This window comes from Varroa jacobsoni, unplaced genomic scaffold (genome assembly GCF_002532875.2).
Source record: "Varroa jacobsoni isolate VJ856 unplaced genomic scaffold, vjacob_1.0 scaffold_479, whole genome shotgun sequence".
NCBI classification, from domain to species: Eukaryota; Metazoa; Arthropoda; class Arachnida; order Mesostigmata; family Varroidae; genus Varroa; species Varroa jacobsoni.
Genome location: NW_019213381.1, coordinates 108,327 through 124,965, shown reverse-complemented (window position 1 = coordinate 124,965; position 16,639 = coordinate 108,327). Strand labels below are relative to the sequence as shown.

At 40.1% G+C, this 16,639-nt stretch overlaps 2 protein-coding genes and 1 long non-coding RNA gene across 5 annotated transcripts in view; 1 reads left to right on the top strand and 2 right to left on the bottom strand.

Moving 5' to 3' along the window:
• Positions 1–2,806: 2,806 nt before the first annotated feature.
• LOC111260799 (cdc25-like protein phosphatase twine) lies at positions 2,807–5,289 on the bottom strand. Its single transcript, XM_022833811.2, has one exon. It carries the CDS (start codon positions 4,877–4,879, stop codon positions 3,551–3,553), a length of 1,329 nt encoding a protein of 442 aa, XP_022689546.1. The 5' UTR covers positions 4,880–5,289; the 3' UTR covers positions 2,807–3,550.
• A 530-nt stretch (positions 5,290–5,819) lies between these two features.
• Positions 5,820–13,137, bottom strand: LOC147753450 (uncharacterized). Its single transcript, XR_015311204.1, has 2 exons — positions 12,664–13,137; positions 5,820–6,055 (listed from the first exon to the last, which is right to left on the bottom strand). It is a non-coding gene; the product is annotated as an uncharacterized LOC147753450 (long non-coding RNA).
• The window catches only part of brat (tripartite motif-containing protein brain tumor), a 72,427-nt gene continuing 61,839 nt past the window's right edge, over positions 6,052–16,639 (top strand). The window contains exons 1-2 of one of the 3 annotated variants that reach the window (XM_022833797.2): positions 6,052–6,668; positions 15,064–16,061. The gene's annotated coding sequence lies outside the window, so the exon portion shown is untranslated. Of the gene's footprint in view, positions 6,669–13,356; positions 13,434–15,063; positions 16,062–16,639 lie in introns of those variants that run through there. The other 2 variants (XM_022833798.2, XM_022833796.2) reach the window with 2 other exon arrangements.

Below are 16,639 nucleotides of genomic sequence, written 5' to 3'. Positions count from 1 at the left end.
TTTCTTTATATATATATATATATACACTACTATCATTTCAAACACTTTATTAGATGATGCAACTTCAACTATCCGAACTCGCGATACACATACGTGCAAACTCTGCGTCAAACAAGCTAAATCTTGCACCTATTTGTTGCTAAGCATTAATTAAGTCCTATTGTAGGTAACTGAGTCTCGTTATTGTGTTAATATCAGCAAGCATTCGAAAACGCGATAAATACATATTTTGGTACATTACCCAACTATTTCAATATATCCTGCAAGGTATAATCCGGTTTATTAGTTGCCTCTGCCGACATTCGTCTGATTTCAGTTTTTTGTATTTGTTTCAGTTCTTATTTGATGATGGTCATTTAGGTGGTATTAAAGGTACTACAAATTAAATATTATTAAAAGAATTAAAGTTATACCGGTTTTTTGAGGAATAGCATGTGTAGTTGGTAAGCTCACTAACTAGAGTTAGTTGACATTTATGAATTATTTCCATTATTATTATGCTTAGGTTTAGCTCTCTATACTCTAAACCCGTGAAAATGCACATTTCAATTGTAACACTCACTCCCTTGTAAAAAAAAGTATTGCGCTGTGTTTTGTTATGTTAGTTTAGTGCGCGATTGTTCAATACAAAAGCTGCCATTTTCTGACCTTTACTGGCTACTTGTTTTACTAACCAAGCAACTTACAAGCAATTGTTTTGCATTGTTTCTTTTATATAATATATAATCGTGTCTGACGTTGGAAAACTTTCCATTATTTTTGCTTGAAGTTCTGTGTTGTAATGGAACATATAGATGGAGCATGATGACCTGTTGGTCGTTTCACCAATGGAGACATAAATTGTACTCAAGACCTATTGAATAGCTCATATATATATATATATATTCAATGGGCCTTTATATATATATATAAACTACTCAATGGGTCTTCAGTCCAATTTGTGTCGCTATTGGTGAAATCATATATATGTTTTTGAATAAGCAATAACCGTTTTTGTTTTTGCCTCTGATTTTTCATTTGCTTATGATCAATTGTTACCATCGGAAACATTTCTGTTTTACAGGGCCGTTCCACTGTACTGAAATGGAAACAATATATTTTGATTTCGGTCTTGGAAGACGTGCGTATCAATGAGTGCCAATTTATGCGGGTAAAAGCAGGTATCTAAACGTGTCTTTCGGGTGGGAAAATCAAAGTTCCACGCTTCGACAATCTTAAGCCACTTCCGAAGAAGAAATTGTTAAATAGGCCTGTATTTTTTGATAACAATTTTCATTTTTTGAGTTCCTCTTACAGTTTCTCCACGTGGACATAATGTTGATGTCGCAGGTTCACATACCAATCGTTCAGTAAAAGACGATAATTGCGTGCTCATTAGTCCAGTGATTAGAAACTTCTAAATACTTTTAGAAATCAAAAAGCATGGTCTTGTTCATCTAATGTGATGGCTCTTTTATGTGTATGTCCTTTGTTCAGGTAAGTTGTTACGTGAAGTTGAAGTTTAATATTCATTACACAATTCATTTATACAAATATATTGCTTTTATTTGTAAGTTCCTAAACTTCCTTAATTATAATATATGCACTGAGTATAGTGTCAGTGAATGTGAAATAAGTCTACACTGTCAGCTCACAAAGCAACTTGGTAGCAACCGTTTGATCAGCAACCTTGTTATTCCCATTAACATCCCATAGGATTACTGTTGTTTGCTCGTATAACAGTGAGAAGTTCATTTTGGAATATTATTGTACGGCATAGAATCACACGATTTCCGCACTAATGTGAAACTCAAACAGCTCTATAGAAGGGCATTGTCTAAGTCCTAATAATCTCATCATGGTGATCAATGAACCAAATTTTGTTTTATAAGTTTACACTAGCTTAAATCCATGCAACCTCAGCCTAAATATATGTTGTGTATTCTACATCCGGTACACCAGCATAGCATACACCGAAACATATATACCATTAACGCCGATACAGGAAGCAGGTAACTTTTAAAAAAGAAAAAATGTATTCAGTGAAACACATGAATAAGTATGAAGTAAACAAATTTCGAACGCATAGAATTCTTGTGGCCGGCATCCTGTTTCAAAGAGGTACTTTTTATTGTTGCGATGTAACGCTTGCTTATAGTCGACGGGTCATTAAGTGATTAGCCATACGCGTTAGGTGAAATAACACGTGAACAAGATAATCCCAATATATAAATATGACTATTATTTATTAATTAAAGAAACATGAATATATATTATATAAAGTCTATACAAGGATAAAGAAATCGTGTTATTTGATTCCATCTAGAACTGAAGTATCCTTCCAGGTGCAACAATTCCTATTATAATGCCCTTTTAAACCTATATAACACTACTAAATTTTACAATACCTTATATTTTGCTATTTAGAACACTAGAGGCCATAATTTTTGGTGTTTGTGTTCTCAGAGCAAATCTTCGGTGCATTAATGACGCTACATACACAGAGCATGATTGCGATCAAGACTTAGGTCATCATAGTAAATGCGTAGAGCTTTAATCCTTGGAAGTGTGTAGTAATATACAGGTTAGTTGATATTTATCCAACATTTTACGTAAAATTAAGTTAAAGATTATTAAAAAAAACTAACGTTACAACCTAAACTATTGATTGTATGAGACCAGTGGTACATTATCAACACAAGATTCGCTTTTTACAGCTAAGTTGCAACTCAATATGTGCTAAAGGTTCAATCTATTATTTGCGAAAAATAAATCGGTAGCCATAAATATCCTTTAAGTCATCCAAGAAATGACAACAATTGCAACATTTCATGAAGTTCATTCCGGGTTTATTATTACTGGTCACTGCCTTCGTCATGTATGAATTGTAAGTCGCTCTGTCGTTAGGTTCGAGTTTTTCGTCCGATCTGTGCTATTGCATTCTGTATGTACAAGAGGCAAGTACAAACCGTTTAGTTTGAGAAATAACACTAGTTTCCTTCTGGCCACCTTTTATATTCATTCACTCACTCGTGACGATAGAGTTTCATTGATTCCATTTCAGTTGCCTGCCTCCATGCTCGCAGCAACCAGCGTCGTTTAACCCCCGCTAGTTTCTACATTTCCGTCCTCTCATCATCATCCGCATTATTTCCATTTGCATTCAATTATTTTGGCATTTCAGCGAGAGCATCAACATTCGATGCTCCTGTTTCACGTATGTACGATACTATAAACAGTTCTAGGTTGATTTTTTGCCAGCAGAATGGCTCAGCGTGCTAAAGCGGCATTGACGTGAAACCTGGCTATTATTAATATTATTATTTTACCGATATCGGCATCCGTTTCTCCGCGTCGATTATTTCACATAATTATTCGCTGAAGGAGTGCCCCACAAAGAGCATGTGGTTCATGCTTCGCCTAGGCCAGTCAGTTTTTTCATCTATAATAATGGGCTGGATATGGCTGGATAGAAACTTGGTACATTGTCCATTCTCCACAAGAACATTAACGAAGTGTTTAAATGTGTTTTTAATGGGTATTGATGGATAGCCTTATAGGCATTCCGTCGTTAAAACCGGCTGCTCTGGTTCCTTGTTAAACCTTTCTTCTCGAAGGTCTTACTCTCCGTTCGATACAGACGGAGCTGCTTAACGAAACGCTCGTCGACCATTTTCAAGTACTCCTGCGGTTGACAGTGCTCTTTGAATTCACAGAAGAACTCCTTATAGCCTCCTTGCAGAATGTATACTTCGGGATAGAAGAGTTTAGGATACACATTAGCAGCGCGATCTAACTCTCGTAGGAATTGCGACATTTTTGGTCCACGTTCAGACGAGAACTCGCAATGGAATATGACAATGTCTTTTTTTTTAGATTCGCGTTCAACTTCGGCGTCCTCTGGCATTTTCTGAAGGAACTGCCTGATAATGTGATCGGGTGTGTAGAGATTTAGGGCGCCCTTGATGTGGCCTCCGTCATACTCATATGGATATCGACAATCTATGATTTGGAACGAATTAATAACATGGTCGTACACACCGTTGATGATGTCGTTCATCGTCTGTGCCGTTATCGTCGGTAGAGCGCAACTTTTATGCGCTCCACTTGTTGGCAACGTTGTCTCAATGACTTGCTTATCGATAACGCCTTCAGCGGCTTCACGGTCAATATTTGATTCGCTGTAGTATTTCGGCAGCTTCTCCATAATATTTGCGGAAACTTCAACTAAGCAGCGGGAGGTACGAGACCTTTTCGAACTTCGCTCATCATCATTTGAGCGCTTTGACTTCACAGGAGTGTCGCTGTCGCCGTTAGCAAACGAGAGGTTTCGCCGAGCGGAGGATGAAGCTTTCTTACACAGGACCCCCTCGGAGGTAATAGGAGCTGACAGAAGAGATGTGAGTGCAGAGGGAGGCTCAACGTTTTCCTTGTTTTTACCATCCTCGTCTAGGTTGACTTCATCAACTGCGAAACCATCTGAAGTCGATGAGCTGTATCCCTGCGATGAACTCTTGCGGAGAGGGCTGCTTAAATTCTGGGGTTCCTCTTTACCTTTAAGCTCTTGGCTGGGTCTTTTCAATGGTCGGCGAATATTCCGATTGATAAGCAGCGGTGAATCTTGTGAGTTGTTTTTATTTGTCTGGCCCATTAGAGCACGTCGACGTAAGTTTACTGTTAGCGGGGACGGCTCCGCTTCGCTTTCAGAACTGCACTCGGAAACAGGAGTAAGCGCTTTGAGCCGAAAACTGCCCGCGCTGTCAGGAGTTTCAGTGTTAAGTATCTTGGAAGGCATCTGTGGCGTACAAGCGACGGTAATCGTGCGAAGAGTCGTAAGGTTTCGTGAGAGATCTGTGACTGGGGAAACGTTGTCAGGTGGACATGCCAGGTCATCCATCATTGCCACGACGTTGCACGCCTCCACAGAGACACAAGTACGAAACGGCCACAAGCGTGTCAACAGTCTTCACGTTCTTTTACTCAAATGCAGACAACTGCACCTTCAAAGCGGTCTAGATCAGCATTGGCTCATCGAGATGCGCCAGCCGTAGTTGCAGTACGGAAATGCTGCCGCTAGAATTCCTACTCCGATCCCATGCCACACAGCATGCTACTGCAGAACACTCGTTTCCCGAAGAAATGTCGATCGAGAAATGGTTAACGTCGGTGATTTAACGCTTGATGTCGAAACGGTAAATCGTCGGAAGGGCAGATCGGACAAACTCTCACACCACCAGTCACTGGTCACTGCTACTACTGAGTGACCGCCTCGGCAATTGCACTCTCACCGTTCGCTGCCGCGAACCGACCCGATGCAACTGCTTGCTGTCTTCGCTTCTGCTGTCCCGACTCTTAGTATCCGAAGCGATCTTAACCCGCCGCCCGCGTGAAAGCGCGATGTGCACAGGCGCATTATTTCGATGCGCCAAAATTTGAAATTGTGGCGCGAATATTTAAACTCAGTAGCGCAAAAAATCAAGCGATTTGTAGGTCTACTCATGTTAACTTTACAGCAAGCCTAAATGAGAGGTTTGATCTTAGAGGTAAAGAATAATAAGCAAACCATATCAATCCACTCAGTGGTTCACTTCAGACGAAAATGAGTATTGGGAAGTAGGAAATATCGACGGGCATTTACTGACCGTCACTGAAAATACGTGGTTCGTGTAGTAGCCCCTACTTATTTTCAAACCGTGCATAACGAGCTATTACAAACTGTGTAGTAAACTCTAGATACAAGATTATAGAAACATAGCCCGAATGTCTACTGCTACTGGCCAACAGATAAAAAAGGATTGAGAAATAGCGCGTACAAAGTCCGGACCAATGGCAGGTAAGTGTTAGGATGGGTAGAGTCCAACTTGCCGGCCGGCCGGTGGTGGTGATGATGTTGTTGTTGTTGTTACTGCGGCGTGGTTCGGCGGTGGAACAGCGCCGGTGGACAAGCAGACGACGCTGGCGGCAGCAACAGGCGCTAGCGGCGGAACGAGAAAGCACGGAGCGAGCGGCCTGGTGTCTGATCTGGCGCATTTCAGGCTGGCGCGCTGTGGAGAAGTCCGCCGTAAAACTGTCTCTACTGAAACGAAGCAAGCAAACAACCCACGAACGAGATCGACGGACGACGAATTTATTATTATTGATGACCACTGATGGCTTAGTTCTATCTAGAATCCGTTGCACAAAGAAAAAGAAAAGAAATCACAGTGCTGAAGCTACTATTGATACTATTCGTACGATTCACACTATTAGCGTCAGTGTTATCACGACGGCTAATGCACGCCGGCTGCTGTGTATGTTTGCGGAAAGAAAACAATACGACAAAAAATAGAGATGCTTCTTTCACTAACGGTTGCGGTGGTTACCCCTGTACTCGTTATGGCTAGTGACTAATCTCTCGTCTTCCCATTTAGCCAACCCAATATTGACCTGTTGATACCCTGTTGTAGATTTGTTAACTATTAGTGATATTCTTAAGTGTTTGGTGTGTGTTAATTGTTGTGAAGAGAAAGGGTTACCGCGCATTCGTTAGTTGCTGTTTATTCGTTGTTATCCGGTTCGATTCGCGACTCGACAACATTTTGTGTATCGACGACGTTTTTATACAACCAACAACTAAGTACCTGTTCAACTAATACGATCAACTTCCGTCATCTGCGTTAACAGCGGGAGTTTCAACTCTCCAAAAACCGGTAAGTGATCGTTCGAACGACGCACCGTATGGTGCAGGGAGTTTTCACATTTAATGGATCTCGCCACAGGATATTGAAAACTGTGTTTTCTCTGTATCTCTGTGGGTGTCTCTATGACTCTCCATGTGCGTGTATGTGTGTGTGTGTGGTCTAGAAGTATGTAGCAGAAGCAGCAACAGTGTGTGTGTGTGAGTATATGGCAGTCACTAAAGGTGGACGGTGCGTTTATAGTAAATTAGTCATTCCATACCGAGTTACTGAATCATATGCAATAGGTAACCGACATTGTATTAAATTCGATTGCTTCAAGCTTCTGTTACTGGCGATTTTTGTTCATTGTATCCATTTTTTTTTTCTTTGACTGTCCCAAAGTCGAGAATGTTCTATTCGATTCATCACCAACAGCATCCGTCGCGAATTTTTACGGGTAAAATTGACCATGTACGCACACTTATACCATGGAAATTCAGTGTGTTTTTAGTAAAAGATACTTTTTTTTTATGAACGACACCTGCGTATTTGTGGCTCGTTCGCTGTTTCTGTGCGTCCTCCTCTAGCTCCGGGTCTTGCTGCGCGTTGCGCTTTATCGTGCATTGACCCGGCCGCCGCGGACCGTCGGCTGCCGATTGTAGCAGCAGCGGGAGGGGGAACATAACAAGAATAAATAACGAACGCAAGGTAACAGAGTATCGTTGGAACAGAGTGACTGGAAAGGCAAATTAGTTAATTGAGTGGAAAACGAAGTGGAAGCTGGAAGTGGGAATGAATCTAAAAAAGGGGAGCATATGGAAAACTCCTTACATTTCCCTCTGCTGTTACTGTTACTATAAACAAAAAGAAAAATTTAATTATTACTGACAGAATTGTGTGTTTCTCTTCATCGTTGACTTTTCGGTTCATTTCTGGCGCTGCTAATGTTTAGGCTTATGCGCTATGCTTGTCATCGTTATATATATCAGTAGAATTAAAGGCACATAAGTTTGTACAACGATGACGAGCTGGCATAAGTTTGACAGGCTGCGTGTTCAAACTGCCATCGGTAATGGCCAGGAGTGATTGCGTCAACGTACTATGAATCATATAATGAATATACTTGTAACATTGTTTATTGTGCGGTTGTGTTTTTATAGCGCACCCGTAATCGCTTTTGTTGCATTATTTTTTCTTTTGGCCACAACGGTGCTCAGTGTCGTTGTTTATTGAGTGATCGCTGATTGTTGCTGCTGCTGCTTTTGCTATGATTGCCCGGTCAAATGTGATGCCATGTGGCTTGACTCTATTTTCGTATTTCCAACGAATAGACTGGCGACAACGAACAACTCGGTAGAATATCCACCAAGCTCAAAGCCGCCTAACAACCAACCAAGTCAGCTCCTTGATATCACTGACTGTTGCTGCCACTGCTACGAAACTACTGCTGTGTGCTAACAGCACCAACACCAGTAAGATGTCGATTGTTACCGCCCCAATCCCTTTCATTGATTACGTTGTTTTGTAAATTATATCTCACAACAATTATAATGAGTACATTAGTAGTAGCAGTAACGATAGTTGTAAGAGAAGGTTGTAAAAATCTACTAAACTACAATAGTTTTTTTCGGGAGTAAACCGACCGCGTTTACTCGTTGTCGGACGATCTACAACGAACCAACCTACCCCAGCCCTAGTCCCTCTTTTCGTTCCGCCCTCGTGGCAGAGAACGCCATCTTGAACTGAACTGAGTTGCCTTCTTCTTCGATCCAGTTGTCTTCGAGCGCCTCCCTTCTACCAGGAGCAACAAGCACAACCGTAAGGTTCACAGAGACGATAAAGACCAGACGAGAACCATCAGGTCGGCAATGGCGATTCGTGGCATTGCCAATGTGTTGTCACTACTCAAACAGGCAGTAAGTAACAGCAAGGGGCTGAGCAACAGCGGACAATGATAGCTAAGCAAAATATACAGTAATTGAGATGATACTCCGACCTAGCGATAAAAAGGACAGTAGTTCATGTTATTGCATCGCAATGATGCTCTTGCTGCTACCAGTGTTTCTGTTATAAGATTTTATATCCAGAATCGCCGACTAACAATGGAGGTCATTGTTTCGTAGAATTAGTTCATCGCGGTTATGACGTAGCTGCTACCATCATCGTGGTCGTTGCTATCACTGATCGATACTATTGTTTTTACATCGAAATACGACGACGGCGAGTATCTGTGTCATAGCGTTTTGATAAGTTAGTTACGTAGTAGAGCCAAGGTGAAAAGCAACATATTAATGCCACTACCGGTTTTACTTCCACCACCTTTACTATACAGGGATATGGAAACGCACAGCATCTATGTACACATAGCTTTAGAGGCAGCCTAGAACATCTACATTTGTGTAACGCACTCTGGCACAGACCGATAAGAAGCAGATTCCCGCATTCGCTTGCCTAACGAATTGCAGTGAATGTTTAAGAAGGAGAAGGAGAGAGTAGAACATGAAAATTCGATTCATGATTAGCGTGAACTGGCAGCATCAGGACATTTTACGCGTGTCTAAAAACTTTTTTCCGTGTAATGACGATTTGTCAGTGACTCAAAGCTAAATATAGTGGCCACAGTACAAATTGTTAATATCAAGTTGATCTTGCCTTAAAAGAGATTAGAAGCACTTAGGTGACTTCTAATTATCTTTACATTTTTTACCTGAGTCACTAAGCCAAATGAAGTTTTTCTCTAACCTTGATTACGACTGTTGTGCATTTAAGAAAGAGGATGATAGCTGAAAACCTACTCGTATTTTTAATGGGCTACTATTTCCTTTAGTACCATCGTTGCTGTGTTTACGTCATTTGTCAAGATGTAGTTACCGTATCTGTATTGTCACCATATCGGTTTTTCCAGGTGTAATCTCTCTACCAATTATGCATTTATTTAGTTATGCGAACATACTGTGTTGTTATACTTTTTTTTTTATATCATTTTTATAAACCAACAAAGAATATAGAGAGAGTTGAGCCAGCTCCAGTTGTTTTAAGTTTGATGTAGGCTAGTGTGGGGTATCAACGCTATCAGCCAAGGTAAGCATTATCAAGATGCAAAAAAAGTAGTCAATATATAAAAGAAAATCTTCAGTAAATGGCTTAATTGATCGCAGGACATCTATAAAATTGTTGTATTAGCTCAAGTTATTCAACCTTATAGAATTTTAGCAGTTCATTTTTTAAAACTTTTCAGAATTTTTTAAAACTTCGTTACCGATCTTTGGTAGTAAATGTTATTGAACTTAAATAAAAAAAATTGCTTTAATTTTTTACATACCTTTTTCAATCAGTTTTCTATAAGTGAAAGTTTGGATTCGGCAGGTCAATACATTTTGAGTACTAAAGTTCGTAGGTTATTATCGACTGGGGAGAAAAACAATAAAAGTATTATTCGATAAGTAGCAAATTTCGGTTTTTGCGTTGAGTTTAACTGAAGTTGATAACAAGCTTTAGAGGTATCAGAGCCGGTATAGCTTAGCCAAAAGACCTTGAAACACATAGACACGGAACCGCCAGAAAAAACTTACCGTAAGGAAATCGCATCGGGAAACTATGGCAAACAAGTACAAAATCACTAATGGTTCACTCCGTACGGCATACAATGTCCTTTCTCCTTTCCGTTGTTAGATCAAATACTACGACCGGATTCAAACGCTGCTATATGGCAATCGTAACGTATAAAGCTTTTGGAATATTGAATGAAATAATACTGATTGTGTTTAAGCTCATGAAAGACGTGATTAGCTCGTTAAACGTGTTTAATTCAATTTTATCTATAATATTTCCATAATATGTAAATATGCAATACGTATAAAATGTATCTGTAATATGCAAACAGTATTCAAACTGTCTTGATGTATGAAAGATGTAAGGGTTTCTCGCATTGGCAATAAAAATGCGCAAGATTTATTGCCAATAGAGTATTTAGCCATAGTTTATTTTCAGATTTTGATGTTAGTGCTTTCTTTTTGTAGTCTATATCTATGGCTTTTGGGAGGTCTATTTATTCAATCAGCTCGGTTAATTTGAGGAGCGAAAAGTAAAAACGATAATTTTTTTTGGCTAACCTCGTGGGCTAACCGGAACATCACTGGATTCCAGCTGAGCCTATTTACGGAAAAAAAAAGATAAGTATCGAGCGTATAGAATTAGTTATATATTATTAATTATCATACCTATTTAATACTATGTCAAGAGCGGCAGCGACGGCCAAACTGCTGCTGTAGCAGTAACGATGACCACAAAAGTAGTGCTGGTAAAATCATTAGTTTAGACAGCTGGAAATTGCTACTCTGACTCTTCAACTACTGGGGTGGGACGGCGGAGGCAGCGGCGGCTGACATGAAGACTGACTGACATCGGTGGTACAGTTAGTACCAAGCATTTTTTCAAGCGCCCTTACAGTCAGGGCCGTTTCGATGACAACGCTATCTGTCCTGTTTCTTAGAGCTTTGTCAACATATTTATATGTATGCGTGTGTGTTTTCATTTTTCAACTGTTGGTAGCACAAGAGACGGGTAATCGGCAAATAACGATTTTTTCGTCTGGTCGTTGCTGTATTGGTAAAAAGTGAGAGAAAAGCCAAATGAAACGACAACCATGCGGTTTTTTTTAAATAATGAACCACGGGCGACCGTGTTTGGTATTTTCTGAGTTGTAGGCTGCACTTAACTATTGAAAGAGTAAGTTAGATGCAGTAAAGTCACTGACCCATTCCCGTAATTTTTCAGTACAATGCAGTAGTTAGTCAATGATCAAGTAACAAATAAAACGAATTGGTTCTCCGTAGCTGACGGTTAGATGGATGACGTTAGTCACAGGCTTGTATTTTTGTGTTAGTAAAATAATAATATGGGCCCTGTGCCCATTGGTACTATTGTGCACGAGCCTTTTAACGAAAATATAATACTGCATAGTAGATAAACCATCGTCAATAAGTTTGTTGAATTTCAGCAACAAAAGGCTGTGCTTTCTACTCGAGTTCTCCTGTTTATTTAATGCATAGTGCACTCTTATAGATACAATCAAATAGCAAAAACATGTAATGTTGAAAGTTAACGTATAAGGACTTTAGAGTTCCAGAGAGTAACTAAAAACAAAAACTTTTTTTGAGTCAATGCAGTATAAGCGTAAGAGCCTTGCTTGTATCGTCCGATATGACATTAGTAGCGGAGTTGATATTAAAGAAAACGGCCATGATAGAATTTTCGTGTATCGCGGCTTCAAGTCTCAGCAGAATAACTGTAGAACAAAATTGTTAAGAATAGGGTTAAAGTTTCTTCCCTAATTTTATTCACAAGATGAAATTCGTATTTAATTCGTCTCGATAGTAATATATTGCCACATTCTATCGGTACGTTGGTTAATAGTGTCCATGTTTAGCTAACTTGGTTTTGTCGAACTTCATTGACGCCTAACGAAATTGTTTCTAATGTCTGCACATTCAGAAAGCACTAACTGTATTAATATAAAACGGAATGAGGTATTTACAGGCAGTTGAAGTAACGCGTAGTGTTGATATCCTTCATAGAGGTAGCCCTACAGCGCTGTAAGGAGAAATAGTAATCGCAGCTAAAAAAAAAGCAGAACTTCCGAACAGTATATACACACGGAGACATATCACCTATGTCAACATGATCGTTATTCTACTTTAATATGCTTTTCTGTCATAAGCGGTCGGAATCCGTTCCGAAGTGTTCGAATTCCGCTTCGAAGTGAAAGCTAATTCTCCTCCGTTGTCAATATCGGGTATTGATTGAGGCGCCTGCATATAGAAGAAGCTACCGCACAGAATTAAAAAAGGTCGTGTATACTGCCGTCGGAAAAGCTGACGTATCGTCGAATGTGCATAAAAAGCTTCTCCTTATATATCCATATAGTCGTTCTTTGTAAGGTATCATAACGTGTCTCAAAAAAAATGTAACGAAAAAGCGTGTTTGCTATTTGCATATGGCGTTTATATCTATATTAATTCCTTACCTGAATCCTCTTTAATTGCTTGCATGACACATTCCTTTTCACATGCGGCCAATGTCCATCATCATCACAGTCGCACTATTAAAACATCAACTGCTGTAATGATGACGGTAATGATGTGCTGAATGCACATGGGTTCATAAAACGTGCTCAGGCGAGTGTTCAAGTTACATAACACACATAGATATTGCATGCGGTATTGAAACATCTTATTTAGTACCCCTCTGCTAAAGGAAATCGCTTGTAAAGTGTTTTGTTACACATTTTCACTAACTAGAAGTTTGATTTTATAAGCACTTTATGCACACACGTAATGAACACTGTAACGTAACAAGTATCTAGTTCTCATCACTGCATAAAGTGATGTGCTATAAAAATTAAGCGTCACATGATTATGCTGAGCTAATAATAATAAAGAAAGTATTGAGGTTATGCAGCCGTTGAGGCCACCTGTTGAAGGGCACAACTCTTACGTAGCTAAGCATCAACTGCGTGCAAAATTAGATGGAGGGAAAGGGTCGAAGCAGTGAAAACAGATTAGCTAGAGAGTAGTTATAGACGAACACAAGGGGGCGCCACAGAGTCAATCCATTTGAAAGTGTTCGCCGTATTCCGGTACAAACAGATAAGTTGTTTTAACTAAAAATGAACTAATAATACTTATTTAATTTACATAAAAATATATGACATACTGAATTAAACATCGGAAATGATGGGAGCTACCTATCAAAGAGGGAAAAAACTTATTTTCAAAAAGCTCAAGTTTGAAAAGGGTGAGTAGACCTACGTATTTTGTAACTTCAGGTGCATCGGAAGCTTAGAGTTATAATGCTTGGTTGATGAGGTCAGCACTCAAAATAATAAACATGTCTTTATTAATTGAACAATATAAACGACTACGAAGGACTACTAGTTCAATGCACACTAGGTGTCGCTTGATGTTTGTGTTCAATTAGTTTACGCCCGAACTTCAACCAAGATAGATACCGAGAACATGCTTTTCGCTAACATTTTTAAAGTATTGGAAGGCTATGACCGCTTTTTTTTTCATTATATATACAGTGGGTGGCATTTAAATCCGGAGATCTCTGAGAAATTTCTTCTGCGACGGTATTTAAACAAAAACAGATTTTCTAACAGGCTTTTGGCCTATTCAGAATATGTCATTCCTTACAATCATATTTCTCAATAAAAATATCATCCAGAACAATTACAGCTTAAATTTGAAAGTTAATTCCCTCACAGACCCATTTCAAATATTCTCTTTATAAATGTATAAACGCCTTCTTGACGACACGGGTGAGTGAGTACACGTTGTCATGTTGAGGCTCATTGGACTCTCCGTCAATAACGCTCCATCCCTAATCTAGCGGATTCAAATCTGGGCTGTCGGCAGCCATATGTACTCAGTTCAGAACATGCTTGTATTTTCAAGCAGCTCATTCTGTCTGTACAGATCGGTGTGTACGAGTCGATGCATCAGCTTGCTGAAAAAATTATAATTTTTCTTTAGGCATTTCAATTATTTACGGTTCATAGAACACGCAAATAAACTTCTTTTGTGATGCATGTGCCCTTCTGAAAGAAGTATGATGGCATGATGTCTTCTTTGATGGACAGCACATCAAAAACATTAATATTGGTTGAAAATTTTTACCCACAGTAGGCACATCCACTCGACCGCGAACAAGCCCGCCATATTTCTTGCGGTTGATTTTTGAATCCATAATAATATTACTTCGTTAAAGAAGCATGGAGGACAACATGTTGCTGATTCATTCTTGAGGGAATTGGGGAGCAAACAATACGTGAGTTTCCCTAACGCGAACAACAGTTATGTGTATCATATTGAATCTATAGGATTTATTAAAAAAATGGGAGACTGACTGCATAATCTGAGTGAAGAGCACGGTGAGAACTGGCTATCATTGTCTCTAAACATCTAACTCGACATGTGGCAACACGTATTTTACATTTTTGACATTTCAAGTTTCTAAACAAATTGTTGTTGGTGACAAGGAGAAGAGTGAGAAGTACTTTTGCTTAACCATATACCTCAGGTCTTGGCCTGACATATTGCCACATTTTCGATCACTGAAGAATGAAATTCGGATCATTTGACAATGGGTAGAGTCTCAAAAAGTGGCCGGATAAGTTCTTCGGTATCAAGCCCGAGAATTTCGACCTAAATTAAATGCATAAGTCGGTTAAAAACTGAAAGACGGTCGTAGGTAGTTATGGCGAATACGTAATATATAGATTTATTGCTAGAACTGAGCGTAACGCTGCTTTCTTTGTGAAAAAAGTACGTTTTTATCTATGTATCGATTAATATATGCACTCACACATATATATATATATACATATATATGTATTGTCGGTAACTGGCTTTGTTGTTCACAGAGTAATATTAGCGTCGAAGCCCACGCCGAACAAAACCTGTGGAAGCGAAAGAACCATCAGAACCTTGGCCTCTTGGCCAGTTATACGTCTGTTCGATTCCTCCACAATTGCAGAAGGTATTAGGCTAGCCGGCAATGCGGGACCCATCAACCATATGGCCGACAGAAGCAGCCCACACCCGTTGTAATCGTTAGTACCAATAACGGCGTCATTTCGTACTCTACGTGGTCATCAGCGCCGAAGCTGGAGACGAAAGGGGGAAGCTCGACAGCTGAGAACAAGTAGCTTCGGAAAAGACCTGACACAGGAGGAGGAGAGAAGTAAGACGAATGACACATCGGCAGCAAGGAAAGGTAAACACTCATAAGCCTGGGAAGCGCTGGGGTCGTACTACGGCGATGGATGGAATCACGAGAGTACCAAAACCGTTGAAGGACTGTAGCGATAAAGCGCCGTTGCAAGCCTATCGGTAAGCATCACAGCGAAGTAGTGATCGACAGCACTGCATTGAGGTATCTGAATGCCAAGGCGAAGTTGACTTTTTGGTTCCGTACCTCATAGTGATACGACTTTGAGGCTGCCCAGAGGTGGACCAATACAGGCGCTTTGTCCCGGTTGCTGTCCATGCCATTGGTGCACTACGGCGTATTCGAACTGGGCAATACACAAAGGGCAACCCAACTATACACAGTCATCTCAGGGTTGGAATGGGGAAAGCGTGTCCCACTTTACGTGCTTAAGGATGGCTTTGCGTACAAAGTCGAGCAAGGAAGGACACTGCTTCACGGCGTTGCGTCCCGTATAAAAGAAATGATCGCGTTTCGTCACTCGTGAAGGAGTGCTTTTTCATCGAGTCTGGAAAATAGTGCCGGACTCAAGTGCTGTCAAAAGCAAAACCGGAATCCAGCGCGAAATGATGCGCTTGATCAGGTACTCTCAATGAAATGTGTCAAGATAAGACGGGCATGGATTTGAAAGCCTCTGAGAGCCTAGACCAAGTAAGGATTTCTATGTTTCGAGTAAGGTAGACTATAGTAATATAGTCCCCGTGATAGCTTAGTAATGTCTTTGCTTAGGGACACGTTGAGGTTTAGATTCGTACCCAGGCAAAGATATACTTAATTTCATGTTGGGAGCCAGCTATCTGATAGAATGCCTAACGGCGATGCCGGACATAAAACACTAAATATAGGCACTATAGAACTACTGCGTTCAGCTTCTGCCGGGTAGGAAACCCTGGTGCTGAAATTCGGGTGGCAAAAGCTATATAGTGTTTCTTCGAAGGTTTTGAAGCAACTAAGGTAAAAAGTGCAACCTGTTTTCGCGTACTATTCTATGAGTTCTTCGAAGAAAAAGTGCAGAGAGCCTTCATGCATTAGAATTGCACTGTTGAATAAACGGCGGAGCATGAAAGCATTGCTAGAGTAAGGTAAGTATGTCTCACTGGGGTTAGAGAACGGCGTGAAGGCGCTAAGAAGGGTAAATATGACCTCTGGAGGATGTCAGATGATCATAAATTTAAGACATATACAACCATATATCGGGAAACTTACTCCGGTAACTCAGGTAACCAATG